General features: G+C 28.6%; 4 protein-coding genes across 5 annotated transcripts; 2 read left to right on the forward strand and 2 right to left on the reverse strand.

Moving 5' to 3' along the window:
• Positions 1–3,240: 3,240 nt before the first annotated feature.
• On the reverse strand, positions 3,241–10,656 carry LOC126833570 (ankyrin repeat domain-containing protein 13C). The gene is made up of 10 exons (XM_050564990.1): positions 10,366–10,656; positions 10,252–10,293; positions 10,047–10,151; positions 7,234–7,365; positions 6,253–6,470; positions 6,020–6,151; positions 5,579–5,746; positions 5,351–5,500; positions 5,141–5,270; positions 3,241–3,937 (listed from the first exon to the last, which is right to left on the reverse strand). Exons 1-10 carry the CDS (start codon positions 10,475–10,477, stop codon positions 3,804–3,806), a joined length of 1,323 nt encoding a protein of 440 aa, XP_050420947.1. The 5' UTR covers positions 10,478–10,656; the 3' UTR covers positions 3,241–3,803.
• LOC126833571 (distal membrane-arm assembly complex protein 2) lies at positions 7,563–8,706 on the forward strand. The gene has a single exon (XM_050564991.1). The coding sequence runs from the start codon at positions 7,757–7,759 to the stop codon at positions 8,588–8,590; it is 834 nt and encodes a 277-aa protein (XP_050420948.1). The 5' UTR covers positions 7,563–7,756; the 3' UTR covers positions 8,591–8,706.
• A 1,024-nt stretch (positions 10,657–11,680) lies between the features above and the next one.
• LOC126833697 (uncharacterized PE-PGRS family protein PE_PGRS36-like) lies at positions 11,681–14,499 on the reverse strand. Its single transcript, XM_050565180.1, has 3 exons — positions 14,398–14,499; positions 12,664–13,585; positions 11,681–11,856 (listed from the first exon to the last, which is right to left on the reverse strand). The coding sequence occupies exons 1-3, from the start codon at positions 14,426–14,428 to the stop codon at positions 11,748–11,750; spliced, it is 1,062 nt and encodes a 353-aa protein (XP_050421137.1). The 5' UTR covers positions 14,429–14,499; the 3' UTR covers positions 11,681–11,747.
• Positions 14,500–16,092: 1,593 nt separating this feature from the next.
• Positions 16,093–20,437, forward strand: LOC126833669 (cytosolic non-specific dipeptidase). Of its 2 annotated transcripts, none has more exons than XM_050565125.1 (9): positions 16,093–16,201; positions 18,139–18,313; positions 18,419–18,691; positions 18,751–18,980; positions 19,127–19,322; positions 19,379–19,600; positions 19,733–19,885; positions 19,947–20,048; positions 20,221–20,437. In XM_050565125.1, exons 2-9 carry the CDS (start codon positions 18,242–18,244, stop codon positions 20,275–20,277), a joined length of 1,305 nt encoding a protein of 434 aa, XP_050421082.1. In that variant the 5' UTR covers positions 16,093–16,201; positions 18,139–18,241; the 3' UTR covers positions 20,278–20,437. The 2 variants fall into 2 exon arrangements, with proteins under 2 accessions (XP_050421082.1, XP_050421081.1); XM_050565124.1 differs by lacking the exon at positions 16,093–16,201 and adding an exon at positions 16,484–16,753 and having other exon boundaries at positions 20,221–20,436.
• Positions 20,438–21,278: the final 841 nt, after the last annotated feature.

Raw genomic sequence — 21,278 nt, forward strand, 5'->3', positions numbered from 1 at the left:
CTATACGCAAGAGCCAATTATCAAATTGTATGTTAAGCCACTTTGTGCATGATCTCGAATTGATTTTAGACGGGGAAGTTTTGTTCTAAAATATATGCTTCTGCATAAAAATAATCACTTAGAGTTATAAATTTGCACAAATTACGAACGACGCAAAACTATTGGTGGGTAAGCATTTGCATAATTTAACGCCACTGAGGTTGTTTTTTTAGTGTGTAGGTATTTTTTTACATCTTTGCGTCATGGTTTTGTTTCTTATTCAAAATGGTTTGTTATTACACCCGCTCAATATTCATTATGATTTCCATGGCATACAAACAAATGACGATATTTAATGTTTACTTGTTGCGTATGAGGCACCTGAAGTCATTTTAAAGCATAAAAACACTGATGTGATCAAGAAATCACTCTTTATTTTATATATATTACTTGGAAAATGGTCCTTTATATGAATCATAGTTTGATTAGGTATATTATATTATGATATGTAAAAAGGCAATCAAGACTTAAAATGTATGCCAAAATACGTTCATTGTGTAATACTAATTATAGTTTTGTAAGTCTTACTCATCTACACAAACTCTATAATATAAAATAGATAATACTATATAATATATCGATACATATGTATGTGTATAGTATATATTTATAATATGTTATATATTTTAATTTCTATACATAATAAGTACCTACTCTACGATGTCAACTACCTATCGTCGCTTGAACGAATGAATGACTGACTGACAGCAGTTCTACTCGCAGACCTGAAATCAAGGGAAGACGGGAGGTTGGGGGAGCAGCCGTGTATTATATTTAAATATAATACGAAAATAGCTTTCAACTTTTTAGCTTCGATGCGGAGCTAAGAAGATAATAATTACCTATAAAATTAAGTTTTTATTTTTTTTAAATACGATATATTTTGAACCACTTTTTTTATGTAGCAATTCTATAGATCAAAAATCGTACCCATTGAAAATCGAGAAAATCGTAAATTATACAGTTTATTTTTTAAATATATAGTAAAACTTATTTAATTAAGGAAATCCCAAGCAAAGGTAAAAACACAATTACAAACATATTAATTCTTATACAATTTGATATAGCTATTTATTTTATTTACTGTTGATATTATCTTAAAATTTTTGTTGATGGGTATTTAAAAAAAAAAAAAATTATTAGCCTTTATTTGATAATATTATTTAACAAAATTACAAGCACGTTACAATAGTTAATACGATGTACATAAAGAAATCTAAATCAGTGTAATACGAAAAGACAAAATTTATAGTTAAGTGTAGACAAAAAACAAATAGGTAGGAAAGAGAAACAAAAAAATCTATATAGTATAACCAGAGCTCAAGATGAACGATATGGTGGCATTAATTACAGGAACAGCGCCGGAATTAGGGATGAGAGCAGTGTTAGGATTAGAGATGCCATGCGAGGCAAGGAAATTAAAAAGAGAGATTCTTTCGGAAGTAAGGGAGGGACACTCAAAAAGGAGATGAGAGAAGTCACTGATAGCTTCCTCCTCATGCAAATGACAGTATGGTATCGAATTGAGCTCCATCTTAAAGAAATAGGCCGGGAGTAAAGTGTTACAGGGTGGGTAATCAATTTAATCGGGTCTACCGAACCGATTTCAATAACTTTTTTTTTTGTTTTATAGTTTAACATCTTCTCTATGGGGGCTGAAAGGCCGATTTTTTATTTTTGTTTTCAAAAAATATTTATAAGCATTTTTAGTTTTACTTTTTTATAGTTTTTTTTCTAATACATCTAACTACTTTTTTAATCGCTAAATCAAAAATCGGTCTTTTAGCCCGCGCGGAAAAACAGTAAATTACGCATTAAAAAAAAAACTTGAAATCTGTCTAATAGATACGCTAGAAAATGACTTCTACGAAAGGCATTTTTTATCAAACTTTCGTCATAACTCGGAGAAAAATAACTTTAAAAGTATTATAATTAGTAAACTGTAACATGATTTCGCCTTGAAATTAGTAGGCATATGAAAAATGGCTATTAGATAAATTTTAGTCAAATATTACCTATCATTTGCCCCTTAATAAATAGCGCTTTCCGTTCCCCTTAAAACACCGTTATAAACACATTTATTGTCTATAAAATGATACATAGTTTATTCGATTTTATCATCTACAGTTTCGTTTCAGTGTTTATTAGAAAATAATTATCAAAGTATTCCTAAAAAATGTTTTGTTGATAGGAAGAGGACATAAAGTGACCTCCCACTGTTCCATCCTGTCCCTGGGACCGAAAAACTCAATTATCAAAAAATACATTTAAATATATATTAACTATTCCACTCTTATCCTACACTATATACCGGTATTTTATGACAAAAATAATTATAGGACCTTTAAGATACCTATTGAACAGTATTAACAAATTGTATTATTTATCATACAAAATAAGAAACAAATATTATACCCCAGATATGTTTTTATATAAAATACAATAATAAGAATGTTTTGTAAAAAATAATTGCGTTTATCTTATGTTTGACAAAGTGGTGAAATTATGATGCAAGTCTAAAAAATTAAATGTTAAATAATGCAAGGTCATTTAAGATGAGTCTTTTTACAAGATATGTAAAACAAATACGTCATGAATTCGTCAGTTTAAAATTTACACTTAGCATTTCAGAATATAAAAGAGTAAACACCTTATAAATCATAAGCACAATACATACATAAATAACATTTAGGTTATCATGAGACTAATGTCAATATTTAATGATGTGTACATAATTAATGAATCAATATGAATAATGATATATTGATATCGTTCTGTAACATGATAGTAAATATGAAATAAAGTAGAGTCGTCTAGTGATAATATGGTTTCATATATATAACTAAAATTGACGAGGGATAAAAACAAAGAAATACAAAGGTTAAATTTTTATTACATTGTTTATTATTCAAAGTAATACGAGATAGGATTTACATAAACACTTCAACAAAACAATTATTTTTTACTACAAAAACAAAAAGAATAATGGACATTAGATGTAAAAATAAATAACAAGCCTATTATGTTCCTAAAATGTCACAATTGTTAAAAAATAAATTAGTTTAAAAAAAATAGTTCAATTTATTGTACGAGAGTACATAAACGTATACAATGTTGAGATAACAGGAAAGAAATATGTTTCTGTCTATACAAGAAGAAACAATTACAAGTAACTATCTGTATGTCATCACTAAATAATAAAATCAACTTTGTGTATGATACCAAAAACAATTGTGAGAACAAAATAAAATTTTAAGAGTTAGCAGTAACACATTTTTAAAATTACATCATAATTTAAATAATATTTAAAAAAGAAATACTGTAAAATTGGTTTAGTGTACAGAAATAATACTTTTTAAAGAAGAAATTAATACTAACAAACTTGGGGGAAATGCATCAAGTAATACAAAAATACAGTATTAGCAATAACAATTATATAATACGTGTAAAATAGCTTAGAATTCCAGGATGGATCAATTGAACAATTTCAATATTTTAAACATAAAAAATTGAAATTCATAAATACTTTGTGCAAGAAATAAATTAGTAAAATCAATCAAAATGGCATGAAAGAAATCGTAAGAAGTAAAAATGAAAAAAATAAAAAGAACATGGTAATTTCTAGCATCTGTTTTAGGCGTTTTCAATAGACGACCAAAGGACCCAAAGAAATAGCGCACCATCTAGTTATTGGTATGCATGTAACAACACACATCAATCACAGGATGCCAAGTGAGTTGAGTCAATGATTTGTCACCGGGCCGTCATAAATCTGGAAACCTGGATGGATCCTCAACATAATTTGATGGCACTTCAAAGAGTTCGGGATCAATATCATTACGAAACTCAAAAGCTTGGAATGTGATCTTTGCCGACACCGTAGGCAGTATAGGAATATCTATATTGTAATAAACCAAATACGAATAATTAACAAAAAAAAATAATACAATTTTAACACATTTTTAAAAGCTATTTTAGTTTATGAATAACTAGTTTATTTGAAAAATATGTAGGATTATGACTAAAAATTAAAGCATGAACAATTTATTAACGCCTCAGCTCAATCCAAAAAAGGCAACAACTGCAAAAAAACCAAAAATGATTAAAATAATTTAATAAATGTAAATGGGATATTCTGAGTCAAACCACGCTATCATCGGCCTGACCTCCACAAATTTTTTTGAAGTTTTTTTTTAACTTCTCTTAGTCTAATATATGACTTTTATTTTTTTGAAATTTTTATCACTAAATTATGCCCCAACAATAGAGGTTTTTTAAGTTATTTAAAAAAAAAAAATAGATTTTGACCAGTTTTAAATTTTTGAAAATTTTATCATAAAACCAGAGGATTATAGCAAATTTTTTCGTCTAATAACGGGAGTGGGTCGAGATTTACTTCTATTTTTTAATAAAGAAAAATGTTTTCGGGTGGTCACCCATCCTCGATTAAGCAGCAACAGACACAGCTTAACCTAAGATGTAAGGAACATTTTTCACTTTTTACTCCCAAAATATGCATAAAATCAAAATTTACCACAACATTTTTTATTTTTTTTTTTTAAATAAGAAAAAATATTTCTTTATTAAAAAAAAATAGAAATTAATCTAGGCCCACTCCTGTTATTAGACGAAAAGATTTAATTTAAGTCTCTGATTTTATGCTAAAATTTTTAGAATTTTAAAACAGGTCAAAATCTGTTTTTTTTTTTTTTGAAAAATAACTTTAAAATTTTGGGGCACAAAATTAGTGATAAAAATTTCAAAGAAATAAAGGTCATATTAGATCAAAGGAAGTTTAAAAAAAATATTTGAGGTCAGGGCGATGACCGCATGGTTTGACTCAGAATGCCCCATATATATAGTTACTGTATTTTGTCATTAAATTTTGAAGTAGAAAACAAAATTTGGGATGCAGCTTTAGCTATATTTTAACATTTAACAATAACTTGATTTTTAAGTTTTATTTATTGACAGAATAGATGGTTAAACACATTTTTTTTAAATATTTTCAAGTTGTAGTTTTTAACTTATACAATGTATGATATCTGATATAAAATATTTGTTATATTTTAACTTAATAATAGTAAATTAAAAATAATACCAAGTTTGACTGGAAATCCTGGCGGTAACCTCAAATTGACAAAATCACGTAGCTTTGCAAAATGTTTAAAAGGAGCAATAACTTCGAGAACATCCATTAACATGTCTACGGATAAAGGAAAATCCATGCTCTGAAATAATATTATTATATTTTACTCGCTGTTCTTTACAATAACTGGTACAATGGGAAAAAAATTCATAAATTACTTACCATTGCGACTGTTGCTTTGAATCCCTTTGATGAATTTTTACAAACCATTTCTCTGGCCAAGTTAGGAGGCTGCCCAGCTGAAGACGTTAAATATTCTTCCCATGTATAAGGAGACTGTTTTGGAGAAGGTAACGATTCTCGTCTTACGGGCTAACATTAAAAAACAATTTTTTTTACAATGTAAAGCATAAATAATACACATTTAAAGTATAACATTTTTTTCATTACCTCTCCATTGCAATCAATATTCATAGAACATCCGCCTTTTGTAAGACTTTCTAGAATCGCTTTGTTCTTTTGTAAGTCTTCTTCTGACAAATGTTCTCTTCGTTTTTTTGATTCTAATGTTAAGCCATTCACGTGATAAAAATCGGCACTAAAATCTCCGATGGTTTCCTAAAAAAATTAATCAACAAATTTTAATTATTTATTGATGGTAAAATGCTCTAACTTTGTACTAGAGTTAAAGACATTGTCCGGGGACAAAGGGGGGTCAGCAAATCGCACAAGCTCAACTTATTTAAAAGGGGCATTAAAAATTAAAAAATAATAATTATAAAGCAGTAGAAAACAATAGCCTAAGAAAATTTTAAATAAACATTAAGACTAATGTTAAGTTTTTAAACATGTTTTTACGTGTTCATTTATCACATATTTTCTATTTCTTACTTTTTTGTCTTGTCGGAAAATCCATCCAGATTGCGCTCTGGAAAATGTAATGGATTTGGTTGACATTTGAGCTGTCATTATATCATTGCTCATCATAAGATCGACTTCATCTTCAATTTCCATTTCAGTTTCCTTTAATAATAAATAATAATGCATAAATAAAAATAAACATTAAAATATTTTAGTTTAATTGTTTGTATTAAAAAGGTTTACTGATAATATTAAACACATACTAAATATCGAACTTTTTGATAGACACCAGCTTTATTGTCCATTACTGTAAGAGACTGTGATGGTTTTGCGTCACCATCAAATAAAAAAGTTATTTCTCCCCGTTCCCATTTCATGTCGTTCATTGCAAAATCAACTAGTGTGGTATCTAGTCTAAATGATGTTCCTTTTTTATGAATCTGACATAGATCTGATGGTAATACTCGAGACACCAATGGCACTGTAAAAATTAAACAAGTAAATGATATGTATTCGATGATAACTCCAATAACATATTCATGCCACTTACTAAAAATTCATAAAATACGTTTAATAGTAAGGGTGGGGGCTGATACCAATTTAATATCTGGTATTCCATTATATTTTACAGAAATAACACCAATAAATTGAAAAACTAACATTTTTTGCTTGAACCATGAAACTGATATTAAAATAAAACCAATAAATTTATTAATATTATAATATATTATGCTGGTGGATTTTATTTTTTACAATATCGGGATAAATATCTGTTTTGAAAAAAAATTATATCACTAATATCAAATATCGGTTCATGTAACATCCATGGATCACTACTAAAAGTAGTACATTTTGCTATGTCACGAAATTTAGTATATTTCAACATCATTACAGTATACTATAGTTAGGGCCTTTAATGATGAAAACTCAAACGTTTAGTTCTACACTGGTTTCAAATAGCTGAAAATTATCACTATGTGAAAAAAATTGAACATACTGGCTTTCGTAACAGGCAACGATATGATGCCTTATGTTATCGTATACTATACGAGGTGATTACATCTGTAAGCCATAATCTCAACAAATCATTTTTTTTTTAATATTAATTAACTAAAATTAATATAAATAAGAACATTTGAATTAAGAATACTATAAGGAAAAAGTCAACAAAATTGTTTAATCTTCATATTATATAGACTAGTGTTTATAGTTTTGAACACAATGTATTCCAAAATAATTCTTACCCCAACTTTGAAAATCCCATTTGATTTCCATATAAAAATCACCAACTTGTTTTAGTGCAGATACCAAGTTTGGTCGTCTATCTTCAATCTGTTCTCTTGCTTGATGTTTCATTTTCTTTAGCAATGATGTGACTAATAATAAAAAAATATTTTAATTAAAAAAATTATGTTTTTAAAATACGAAATAATAATTAATATTACCAATCAACTTGTTTTTTAACACAATATATTTTTCTTACCGTTACGCCTGTTGGCTACACTGAATACTGGTTATCATTATTTAAAGGAATCCGATAAGATTTTTTAGTATCTACCACAGAGTAACCCATGGTATCTACTATCTGATCAAGTAAAAAAAAAAAAGACACATTTTTCTACAAAAATTGTTAAATTTGTAAATAATTTTAACTGGAGAGCGTATATAATAGTATAATTGTTTACCGCAATAGTATATTGTAATAAGTTAATATTTTTTCTGTATCATTTTTAATACTTATATCAACAAAATTTGGCATATTTTAGTATGAATAATTTGCGTAGATTGTTTTTGTCAAATAAGTGTCCTTTAACCTATGGAATAAAACGATACTCGAACCGCGAAAATGCTCTCACGGAAAATGAGAAGACAAAACTTTATGAAAGATTGATGGGCTCAAGACACAATGAGAAAAAAACCGAAGTGAGCTCATTCAGGTCTTGGCTTGTGCCGGGTGACGACTATGGTCCACCGAGATTACTAAATTATGACTGGACTATGAAAACTATAGCTAAATGGTATTATCGTAAAACTATTGAATTTCAAAAATACAGCCAACGGTATATACCTGACCGTGTCAAGGCTCTAGGCTCTGACATAGCCATAGCTCATTACATTGTTTATCGTGGTGGTGCAGTTAAGTTTCGTGATCACGATGACTTTATTCGATGGGAAAATAAAAAAGATGATTACTTTGTTAATTTGCCACAAACATACGAATCAAATTATTTTGTTGAAGCTGTTGACGCTTCGGACATGGTTATTTACTATGAAGGATTAGAAAATTTCAAAAACTTATACAAATTGAAATGGTTAAGTTTCAAAAACAACCCGGTACTAGACGACTGGGGTTTAGACTACATTGGAAGTACAATACCGAATTTGGAATATTTAGATATAACTAATTGTAAACAAATAACAGCCAACGGAATTTGTGGTCTTCATAAGTCAACTCAATTAAAACAATTAGTTGTAAATAATGAAGATATAGAGTTTCAAATGGCATGTTTTGCTTTAGAAGACATCATACCTGGATTATCTGTTTCAACTCCTTCAATTGAAAATGAAAATACGCAAAAAGAAAACTTAGAAAAAGTATAAGATTTACTTTATATTTGTTTAAGATAAAACAAACTATGTTTTGTTAAATTTTGATACAATTTGTTTTTGTTACGGTTTTTTTTAGTGTATTAATTGAATAAACTAAAGAAGATCTATTTAATTTACCTTTTTACTAAAAGAAAATTGTCTTGATAACAACAGTACAAATAATTATCAGTATCAGTCTCTTACAATTTTGGATTGTAGGCTCATACCTATAACTTTTACAACGATTACATACAAAAGATAGATAACTCCTTATTTTAGAAGTACAATATTTTATTCCTTAGCTGAAATTTGATATTATTTACTCATTTTTATCATCTATTTCCAAATAGAAAAAAATGCTGTTTATTACAATAACCTAGCTTTAAATAAATTATTCATTATTTAAAATAATTAAGAATTTTTTTATAAACTAAATTAAACATAATTGAATTAAATTAATACTATTCATAGGTGCAATTTCAATTTTTAATTTGGGGGGGCAGGACATATTTTTAAAATATATATATAAGTAAATATATTTTTGTACTTCAAAATTGTATGCATAACCTAATTTTGTTGGGCGGGCTAAGCCCACCCTAGCCCCCTCCCTGTATTTGCGCCTATGATACTATTTCAAAAGAATTCGAACTGAATAAATTATTGAAATTTGCTTCCACTTTACTACAGTCATTTTCTCAGTCAGCTGGGATTAGTTAACTCTATAACCACTTATAGTGCATTATTAAGATCCAAGTATTTAAAGTTGGGTCAGCTATTTTTTATCTGAGGGTTTGGAGGCCTTACAAGAGGCTTGAGTTGGTCACCAAAGCTACTGGCCGCTTATATTCATTGACATTTTTAAATGACAATGTTTTACAGTGTTTATAATTTAAATTGAAAATTACTAACTGTCTTGTAGAATAATAATTTTAAATGGACTATTAACTACTCAAACTTGTTTAATTATATTATTGTATATTGACAATATACAATAACACAAAATTAAGCAATATGAAGTAGTGAAATTTGTACTGCTAATTTATTCAAAACTACAGTGATCATGTAAAAAAAAATGACAATTTAGTCATTGAAAAACTTACAACTGTAATTAAATATAAGCAATATCTTTTAAATGAAGTTAAAATTATTTGAATCAATGAATGCAGAAACGATACGAGTCAATTTTTATTAAACTCAATGTGTGGAAACATATTGACTAGAACGTATTTCTACAAAAACTCAATTTTATAAAACAAAGTGACTCATGTCGGGTCTGCAATCATTGATTCAAATGTTGTTATTATCCGATGAGTGTACCAAAATTTCACTGCTTTAATTAAGAAATGCTGTCTATCTTATATTAATAACAAAATAAGTCAATTTAATAAAATTAGTATGTTTAACAATCAAATACATTTATCAGGACATAACTTATAATAGCTTTTAAATAAATAGCCATTCAACTTACTAGTTATACGGTCCCCATAACTGACAGCTTCTGCTAAAGGAGTCCAACCACTTAAATTTTTTACTTTGACTGGAGCGTTGTGAGCAAGCAGTAACTGCACTATATCTGAAATTCAGATAATGAAAGTTGCAATAATGTTGTTTTTATACAAACAAAATAGCTGCTAGTAGAGAAATTTACAGTAAAATGTAATACAATTTATTACCTTTGCGACCAAGCATGATAGCTAGATGCAGCGCCGTATTACCTATAAACATAAAATATCAACAGTAATCTTCTCCAATAACCAAGCCCTATTAATTTATTTAACAGCATTAACCGTGTTTATCTTTTTTTGCTAAATCTTCGATTCTCAACATTCTGGCAAATTCTTTGACATCGCCAGAGAACACACATTCGTGCAGTGGATATGATTCCTCCTCTTCCGCCATGGAAATTTGGTAAAAATTTTCGACTCTATTGTCACCCTAAAACGTGTACACCTACATCATTTTTTACATGTGATCTACATTGAATATATACTGACTACTGTATATTATTATGTAAATAGAAATTTGTATTCAAATTAATAAATTGAGGTATGAGGACGGAAACGTGATAAGAAATAACAAAACTCCGCCTACATTTTAATACTATCAGTTCTAGACACGGTGTGCATGTTTTCCCATTCCAACGATGTCCGGTTATATAAAATAACAAAAACGTTTGTAACATCATACCATTTAGATTTGGCCACCAATGGCCTACCGCGGATGGCCTGGCCCAAATTCTAATACAAATAGTACGCAAATAATGTTTTTTTAATTAATATTATTTACAGAACCCATTGAAAGCTAGAGTAATGGAAAACGTTTTGCAACTATACAGTATATTTCTGAAATAAATAAATAATTATAGTGCTAAGAAGTATTTAACGAGTTATAATATTTATATTACTATGACAAATGTTCCGGTTATGTTAGAAGTTAAAAAAAAATTGATTTATAATCTTTGAAGAGCTCGTAATATGTACACCACCTTCACATAACTACTGCAATGCAAATACTATTTTTCATTGATAAGATTACAACATCTGCTCTAACAATTTATTATCGCCTTTTGGCATTAATTTGTCAACATTTCAACGCACTCATTGCTTTGAATTGAACTATTACTGCACTCTGCAGTACCTACCTAACCATGTTGCTGATTAACGTTGGTGTTAAAATATGACATGTAACAAAGTTTTTTGCAGAATGATAATTAAAAAGGTTAAAGGTAAATACTAAACACTTAAAATACTTATAGAATGACTGCAGATACGAGGATTAATAAAATTAATAAAACAAAAATCACAAACGTGAATACATTTTACAACTGGCGGATACATCGAAATCGATTCCTTTTAATTTGAGCATTTTATATTATATGTACAATATAAAATGATTGCCTCATTTTATTACAATAATAATAATAAGTATACATAAAAAAATAATTCTTAAGTATCTTATTATAATATAATAATATATAGTGTAATGTATATTAAAATATATTATATTTAAAAAGTTTTAAGTAAATACTAAATTATAGTAATTTCAAACGTTTATAAACTTATCAATAAATTTAAAAAAAACGTACAACTATATCGAATAAATAATGATTTTGCGAATAAATTAGAAATTGTATTATTAAAATTGTTTACATATTTTATTTCAATTACTATTATGCATGTCGTTTACACATGTACTGATTGCACTCCGAAACAGTTCCAATTAATGAATCCTTGAAAACTTGTAGCAACTCATTTCTTAAATTCACTTTTTTCGCAAATCTGTAAAATAGAATAAAGGATTCATATTATAATTTTTCTATAAAAACAGCATTCAAATATTAAGTTGGTGTTGGGTAAATATTAGGAGTAACTATTTAGTAATCATATAAGTTACTTACTGATAACTATATAAAAGTTTATATAAATTGAGATGATTAATAAAATTTTCATATTAAATCTTACAGTAAGTAGTAAGTAGTAAGTAGTATTAAACTTTATATAAACCCTTAGGTTTAAAGTTTAATACTAAAATGTGCTAAGATATTTGTTTTTACAATATTGCATAATTATTCTACACTCGATATATTTGCATAATTGTACGCGTGCATTAGCAGTTGGCAATAATAACCGTACAATACAAAAATAACATGCTTATTGATCTTTGATACTTGCACGTTCAAATTTTATTCGAGCCAACTGGTTTGTTCAGATCAGTGTAAATATCTGGTGTAAATATCTAATAACGTAAATGATGAACTAAATAAATAATTGTACAGCGCAAATGGGTGTGTGAATTCAGAATTTCACTGAAAATATATAGTACTGCTACGGTTATTACCATAGTTACTACTTTTAATAAAAAATGTAATATCTAAACAGCTGCAATTGTTTAATGTAGCAAATAGCTAAACAGTATGATAGTCGCGCTTACCAAAAGTTATTATAGCTTGATTGAAATCTTAAGTAAGAATCACAATTTTTAATTAAAAGAGTAGACAATTTTCGAAAAATATGTCTTCAATTAATTTTTGATTGAAACATGTCATTTATTGAGTTTTATTAGTATATTTAATAACGCATTCTTACCGTTTAATTGATCGTGCCACTGGATGAGCACTCGTGACGATTCCAGCTTCGCATATGATTTTTCTTAAACATGGTCCATCGTCGATTACGTCCTTAATCACTCCATACAGATTGTTCAGATTTTGTAAATCAAATGAATCATTGCTTAGCCGTGCGTCGTAGTCTTTGATGTGAGAGGTTATAAAATACGCCAATTTAGGTAAAACGACCGTTTTAAAGAAACGTAACAAAGGTATTAAACTAGTAATGAGAGCTACAGGCGCCAAGAGCCTTCTTAAAACCATTATACCTAATATAGCCCAATTGGCGAACGACAAATACCCATTGAACGGACCCGTTGGCCCTAAAATTAATCCCAACAGTCCGGGACCCCCAAACGAACCTGTGAAACCAAATGGACCTGGTCCGCCGAACGAACCTGGACCACTGAAAGCTCCAGGAACAATTCCAAAACCACCGGGGCCAGCAAGTCCAAGTCCGCCTACTGGTCCTGGACCTACCACGCTGGCTCCACCTATAGATCCATCACCACCCCCTACCAAACCAACTCCACTAAATCCTCCAGGTCCGGATCCACCCGATCCTATTGAACCAGAAAATCCTCCAACAGCGTTCCCATAACGCACGGGAGAAGCTCCTCCTGTAGACCCTAAGCCGTTTGTCCTGTAAGCATTGGGTACACCCATGATCACTTTGTCATCGTCAATCTGTGTACCTCCACCATACAGATGGTTTTGTAAATCGGTATTTTGTACACTGTTTTCATTTGATTTTTCAGGGTATGTATTATATTGATTTTGGTATTCTTGACTATCTGAACCATACGATCCGGATGGAGCCGAATATCCAACAGTGTCAGTGTTGTATGCTTGACTTTGACATTCCACATAATTGAAAGTGCAAAAACACGCAAAAACTGCTCCTATAAATTATTTCAAGACACATTTTTTCATATATTAGTTAAGTCTTCTGTGTGTGGGATATTTTATATGAAAGTGCTACAATGATAGTATAGAAAAATACATTTGAGGCTTGACTTTACAGAAAAATGTTTAAGGGAACATTTAACTAACTAGGAAGTTTTCCGACAAATCTGAGAGACCAGTGTAGTGATCGTGGCGCGTGTGGGTTATTTTGTTATTACTAATATTATTATTTACGCAACTTGTTTACCGTCTTACTAACATTTAGTACTTAAGTTTTCACTGTTCTGTTGATATCACTATTTGTTTGTAACAACATCAAGGGAACTGCGTAGGTAGCAATGTTTTATCTAATTTACATATTAGGATACATAATATAAACTTTTGACAATAGTATGTTATTGTTTAATTTGTTCTAGACTACTGAAGCTATCTTATGTGTGTAATCATTGTCAATAAAAATATTTTATTATTGGACCGAATCTAATATGTGCAGTTTTTTTTGTGTTTTAAATAAATCTATTAAGAGTTTATTATTCAAGTATATTTTACCCTCAAACTGTACGAGGTAGGATATGTTTTGAACCCTGGGTTCACTAGTCTAACACTAAAAGACTAAAAGTCGGAAAATTAGGAGAACCGAATTGACTGAACAGTTATACACGAGGGGGTTTGTAAATTGTTGTGACTAAAACCGGGGTAAAACTAAAAATTATTACGTATTATTATTTCCCATTTAGTGTTAAGACTCGCCTAAAAACTATCAAATTTTGGTAGATCCTCTAAGTTGTTACTTTACGTTAACACTTACCTTGTATAAAGATGTAAAATTTCCACGACATGACGAAATTATAACTCGTAGTCGGACAGGATCATCTGCACACTGAGGATGGACAGATGCTCAATAACAAATTCTCGACACTCAATACTAGTATATATTACTTATATATTACATTACCCTTCCGAATTGAATAAACTTCAAATGATCACGATTAACAGATAATTAGCAGGCAATACCAGTGACACAAATTTGCTTAATGCTGATGTTCTTAATTGAAATTATCTCTAATTACACGATTATACTTGGAGTTTATTATTTTGGAAAGTAATTTATGTTTAAAACCAAATAATACTTATAGGTATAGGTATTAAAAACAATTTAAATATTTGAACAAGTTTAATATATTTTAATAATCATTAAACTTTATTAAAATAAGGTGTTAGGTGTTAATTATATACTAGGCCAAACTTTTTTTTCGTTATTCATCCAGTGAAAATTAAGAGCGATATTGTTGGAATCTTAATCTGTGAAGAACCAATAGGCAATATATTATGTAATTTGTATAAATGCCTTTCTAAAAACTGTGTCATATTTTGATATAAACCTTATATTAGTAAACAACTTACAGTGGCCGCTCATAAGTTAAGCGATAAAAATGAATATGGTGTAACAACTTGAAAAAACACTAATTTTTTTAATGCTTCTTTTTGCGGCCGGCTCTATTCTTTAGATAACTACGTTTTAGTTTTATCTAAATGGTAGCTAATTTCTTATAGTAACTTATTTTTTTTTAATGATATTTAGGAACCTACATAATATAACACCTAATATATCTTTTTAAATACACCAGGCATTATTGTTATAATAATTTCTCAGTAGGTACCTAACATTAGTATAATACTTAACTGGTAATTGAACAATTAATGTTAATTTGGTATATTACGACGTTCGAGTGTTTCCCTTTTTAACGTTAGTTGGCCTAATAGTTACTTTAATTGTAATTGAGTACCTACTTACTATAACTTATAATACGTTATAAATAAATTATAGTGTCATTAGCATAGCCGTAATTAGGACTAGCGTAAAAATCAGGGTACCTCAATAAATCTATTGACAAGTCTGAATATATTTACTAAAAGTAACAACTCTGATACCTAATTTTTAAGAAAAAAAGTATTTAAGCAAGTACAGAATTTATACTTTACTAAGATTCCAAGAAAACCGCTCAATTAATAATTTTTGCATATTATGTACAATCGTATGGTCAGTAGCGTACATACGGGGGGGGGGGGGGGGGCAGAATAACAGAAAGAAACTTAAAAAAAAAAAAACATGGATTTATGGTATTTATACAGTGTACAACGGTTGAACGTGATTGTGTTTTTTTTTTTTAGAATAATTGGTTTGGCTATGGTATCTATTAATCTAGATTACGATTTATCACCAGACAAAGTTATTATTGAGCTATCTAATAAAAACAGACGTTTGCAATTTTCATTGTAATAAAAAAATACATTAACATTTGTAAGATACTTATTTTTAAATACATGGCTGTGGATTAGGTTTCAAGTATGAAACGGTGATAGCCCTTCAATATATTAATGTGTCATTTCAATCCCCCCCCCTCCTATAAGAAAGGTGAATGTACGGTTATATACTTACTAAATACCAACCTATAGCTGGGAAAATTACTATTAGTGTGTATTTATTTGATTTCATATGTTAACAAACCATTTTGAACTTTTAAGTAGGTAAACCCTGTTGGTGAAGCTAATAATATTGCGTTAACGCCTTTATACTTAGGTTTTGGGATACACAATGGTGTCTGTGACTTGTGAGTTTATTGATTGATCATTAATTTTTTTTAAAAAAGCATGTTGACTTTGTATTGCTGAGTGCTGACTTTAGAATATATTATGTTGAAACGTAGTGCAATATATAATGTGTATAATATTATTATTAGAATTATCAGAATGCTGTATAGTCTTATTTCGTGTTGTTCACTTATTAAAGCGTGACATTTGTTGAACCCCTGGTTTTTTTTTTATCGAAACTATTCGATTCTTATTTGTCATTCGTCAAGCGGCCTATGCATTGCTATAAAAACGTTGTTTTTTTCACATTATAATCGTGTATGTATCTTATCAGACTGCAGACATAATAATTTATTACAATTAGGTATTTACATTTATGATTGGTCATTTTCTATAATTTCTAGTTTCTACGTTCATTCGTTGATCGGCTTCCTTACAATTCGGTATTAATCTCTCGCTGATTTTTTTAAAAATTATTCGTTAATCATACCGAATAGTAATTGGAATTTTTTCATTATGTCTAAACCAAAAGTTCACACCTCGGTCGGAGCACCGTTAGCTAAAATCTTCAGGTAAATTTAAAAAAAATTGTTAAATAAAAAAATATCATGACGGAGGCATTGTATAGTTTTGTTTAGTTACTTTTGTATAATAAACCTACGTATTGCACTCTTGTTTTCATGAAACAAATTAATGTAAATAATAATCAATAGATGTTTCACGGTGTTAAAAAACATCCCATAATGAGTAAATAAAGTATAGAATGCAGAAAACGGACCAAATTAAATTTACCGGAAACTTTTTTTTTTTCTTTGTGATTTTTTGCCATTTCATAGTATTTTTTCTACGCTGATTACGAATCTAAAGTCAGGAAAGAGCGGACTCTTCTAGTTTTAAAGTTACAGCTATTTTATCTTAAATAATATTATTGCGCGAGACGACCGCAGCCCCATGCCTGTGGCGGCAGACTCTGGAATCCATTATTTTTAAAAATTTGGAAAACAAGGGTGTCTGGTAAAGTAAATATTTTATACCCAGAAAGCTACCTCAAATAAAATATGTAGTCCATTGTTCTATATTTAAATGATATAGTATAATTTGGGTATTAATGTATGCCCTACATTTAATATCAAAGGAATTACTCCAATTATTTTTAAATAACATATTCGCTATTTCTTTTAGTACTAATTTGGTTTATAAATGGTTGTAAATTATAATTTTTTTGGTAAGGCCATGTTCTTTAATCCTGATTAAGTTTTATAAATAATGTCAAAACTTCTAAAGCAATATACATAGTTATATTTTCTAACTAAATACACGATACATATATTTTTTTAAGATACAAATTAAGTATTAAATACTTAACTCTTTGAAAGGAAAATATCACCAAAAGATCATACAAAAAAAAAGGATACATGTGAGAAATCAAAATAATAAGCAACTGCATGCTCTAGTGGTGTGTTTAGTTGACATTTTATGTGATCATCATTACTAACCAAAGCCAAAAAAAAATAAAAAATAAAAGTGGTTATTTACTTCAACCACTATCAATTCAAAGAATTAATAAATTATTATATGTTTTTGATTCACAAATACATTAAATTTTCGGATGTTGTAGTAATGCTTGACAAATTTTTATAATTTATATTTATTTCCAAATACCTAATTAAAAGTCACTTCTATAAATATATATTTTATGGAAAATTGAGCGACTTTAAAATGAGAATGCAAATTTACAAACAAAACAGTTATATTTATGAGATCTTTAAGAACTGATTATGATTGAAACAACTCTTGAGTTGTATTGTTAGTTGGCCATATGTGCTAGAATAACTTGACTCTTTTTAAACAGGCTAATTTTATATAATGTCAAACACTAACCACATTTGTCTTAGTAAAGTTCTATGATTTTAAAGTGTTAGATTATTCAATTATTTATATTTGTTTACCATTGAAGCTATGTTGATGAAAATAAAGACAAGTTTGTGGAGACTTTGTCGCAAGCTGTAGCAATAAAATCCGTATCGGCTGATCCAGAATTGAGGAGTGAAGTTGTTAAAATGATGGAATGGGCAAAGTCTAAATTATTAGCTCTGGGTGCAGTTGCTGAGCTTTATGATATTGGATCTCAAGTAAATATACGTTAAATCAAATATTAGCATATTATTTTGGGATTACACTATGTTCAACCCTTACATGATTATTTTAACTTCAAATAACAAGGTTTTTTTTTTTAGGTTCTGAATGGAGTAAGTGTACCATTGCCACCAGTAATACTAGGCAATTTGGGTAAAAACCCCAAAAAACTTACAGTTTGTCTGTATGGTCATTTGGATGTTCAACCCGCTGATAAATCTGATGGATGGTCTAGTGAACCATTTGTATTAACTGAACGTGATGATAAATTATACGGTAGAGGATCGACTGACGACAAAGGTCCAGTTCTTGGTTGGTTACATGCTATTGAAGCATATCAACAAACAGGAACTGAATTGCCAATCAATCTTAAGGTTGTAAATAAAAAAGTATTTTTGTTAATGTAAATAACACTTAGTCATCATTTTTGTAGTTTGTGTTTGAAGGTATGGAAGAATCGGGTAGTATAGGTTTGGACGAATTACTCACAAAAGAGAAAGACACATTTTTCAATGATGTTGATTATGTATGTATATCTGATAGTTACTGGTTGGGAACAGAAAAACCGTGTTTGACTTATGGACTACGCGGAATGTGCTGTTTTGGCATTGAAATAGAAGGTTCCACTAAAGATTTACACAGTGGAATGTATGGAGGCACTGTGTAAGTATAAATTTTACAAAAATTGTTTTAAAATTCTTTCTTGTTTCATTAAACGGTGAATGAACGGTGATTCTACCATTCAAAATAACGGCTATAAAGTAGTTAACAAAAGTAATTTATAAAAAAATTTGTTATTTATTATATAGATACGAGGCAATGTCGGACTTGATTTATGTTTTAAATCAGTTAGTGGATATAAAAGGGAACATTTTAATACCTGACATAAATGAAGGAATAGAACCTTTGTCTGAAAAGGAAAAAGAGTTGTATAATAAAATTAAGTTTGATGTTAACACATATTGTAAAGAAATTGGAGCGTGTAAACCACTAAAAGAATCAAAAGTCAGTTAAGAAAATCTTTTATCAGACATATTAAAAAAAAAATTTAATAATTTTAGGAAGAACTACTGATGAGCAATTGGAGATATCCGAGTTTGTCGATTCACGGGATAGAAGGAGCTTTCTCGGGTTCTGGTTTCAAAACGGTTATACCTCGAAAAGTGATTGGAAAATTCTCTATTAGATTAGTACCGAATCAAGATCCTTGCAAAATCGCTGATATAGTAAAAGCATATATTAATAAGATTTGGCAAGATCGCCAAAGTCCAAATAATCTCAAAGTAAATATTGTTGTTAATTAAGTATAAAATTATTTTACAATACTATAAAATTTAAATTCAGTATTATAATCGCACACACAACTCTATATTCTTTAAAAATATTTCGGTAATAATGTATTGAATTTCCATTAGATTATAATGGAAGGTGAAGGTGGAAATCCTTGGATGACTGACCCTTTTAATGCTCATTACTTGGCAGCCCATAAAGCAACAGAAACTGTGTATAATATCGAGCCAGATTACACGCGAGGAGGCGGTTCAATTCCAGTTACGCTAACATTACAAGTGTGTATTTTATAAATAATATCTGTGTATTTTTTGTACAACATTTTACTATTACCTATAGGAATTGACTGGTAAAAACGTTTTATTGCTGCCCATGGGTGCTGGAGACGATGGTGCTCATTCTCAAAATGAAAAACTTGATTTGCGCAATTACATCGAAGGAGTAAGTACAGTAAAGGTGTTAAAAATATTAATTACATTGACAACCTTTTATTAGTAGGTAATATTTTTTTTTTTACTATTCATATAATTAGTTATGTCTATATTATACTCAAAAATGTTATTTTAAGTTTCAAATAATTTATTAATTTACAATGAACAATTAATATTTTCAGACCAAATTGATGGCGGCCTACTTTTATGAAGTATCAAAAACTAAAACAATTAGTTAATTTAAAATTGTATTATTATAAAAGTAACAACCAATTATAATAGTCTTAATATTATTTATAATTTATATGAAATATTTACTACAGTATTCAAAATATTATATTTTTAAACGATAATGTATTATTTTCTAATTTTTAAATATGAATAGGCAACAATTTTTGCCTGTGATAGTATTAATGTTATCTTTATATTATATATTATACCTATCTTTAATTTAATGTGATTTAAAAAAAAAAATTTGTATTATTAAAGTTATAATTGATTTGACAAAAAATAAATAGCTTATTCCATTGAATAATATGGTTAACTTTTATTTAATAAATGTTAGTTAATAACTCTTATTGCCTTTTGCACAAGAACTTAAGTATTAATCAGAAAAAAGTATTAGATAGTTTAACACGACTTCAATAGTCAATATTTTGTCTCACAAAATAGGTTTTAGTCGTTTAATAGTTCTAAGATAAATTAATTTTGATTAGTAATAACAAATTTTATCTAGTATAATTCCTATCTATATTGAAATAGTGATGAAGTACTGTATATTATTTTAATTTAATCTTTCTGAAAATAAATTAAGTGTTCCTTTGTACAAATAAAAAATCATCGGTAATGTATTTTTTAAAGTTTGATAAGCTTAAAAGTAAAATTAAATTGTTTTTACTTATTGTTAGTACAACTAAAATAAATATTGATTTTATTTACTTAATCATGTATAAATATTGTAAGGAGATGTTTGCCAAACCATTGATAGCTAATGTTTTTAGGTAAAAATCACATCTTTTAACTACGAGTACTTAGCTATTATCATATTTCAATGTTCAGGTCATTGGCTATATTTTTCTGTAATTTTTACTTACTAATATATAAAATATATTGACTTTTTAACATTACATCTTTAGTTGACCGATCAAAAGAAGTATTTTGACGTTAATTGAAAAATAAAAACGCAGTAAAAACATTTGTGGAGTAAAAGAATATGGCTGTCCGATCCCATTTGTATGAT

The sequence above is a fragment of the Adelges cooleyi genome, unplaced genomic scaffold (assembly GCF_023614345.1).
Source record: "Adelges cooleyi isolate 19-005CV unplaced genomic scaffold, UGA_ACOO_1.1 ACOO_flye_CR_arks_rails_tigmint_CR_PRNA_2, whole genome shotgun sequence".
NCBI lineage: Eukaryota > Metazoa > Arthropoda > Insecta > Hemiptera > Adelgidae > Adelges > Adelges cooleyi.

Excerpts from the sequence above, each read along its gene's own strand:
- LOC126833697 (XM_050565180.1), bottom strand. The coding sequence starts at position 14,428 with ATGTCGTGGAAATTTTACATCTTTATACAAG. Across the intron at positions 13,586-14,397 it reads ATTTTACATCTTTATACAAG|GAGCAGTTTTTGCGTGTTTT; the intron begins GTAAGTGTTAAC and ends AATAATTTATAG. Across the intron at positions 11,857-12,663 it reads GTGGCACGATCAATTAAACG|ATTTGCGAAAAAAGTGAATT; the intron begins GTAAGAATGCGT and ends TCTATTTTACAG.
- LOC126833570 (XM_050564990.1), bottom strand. The coding sequence starts at position 10,477 with ATGGCGGAAGAGGAGGAATCATATCCACTGCACGAATGTGTGTTCTCT. Across the intron at positions 5,747-6,019 it reads TTTTCCGACAAGACAAAAAA|GAAACCATCGGAGATTTTAG; the intron begins GTAAGAAATAGA and ends TAATTTTTTTAG. Across the intron at positions 3,938-5,140 it reads AGGATTTCCAGTCAAACTTG|ATATTCCTATACTGCCTACG; the intron begins GTATTATTTTTA and ends ATTACAATATAG.
- LOC126833669 (XM_050565124.1), top strand. The coding sequence starts at position 16,698 with ATGTCTAAACCAAAAGTTCACACCTCGGTCGGAGCACCGTTAGCTAAA. Across the intron at positions 18,314-18,418 it reads TTTATGATATTGGATCTCAA|GTTCTGAATGGAGTAAGTGT; the intron begins GTAAATATACGT and ends TTTTTTTTTTAG. Across the intron at positions 20,049-20,220 it reads TGCGCAATTACATCGAAGGA|ACCAAATTGATGGCGGCCTA; the intron begins GTAAGTACAGTA and ends TAATATTTTCAG.
- LOC126833571 (XM_050564991.1), top strand. The coding sequence starts at position 7,757 with ATGAATAATTTGCGTAGATTGTTTTTGTCAAATAAGTGTCCTTTAACC.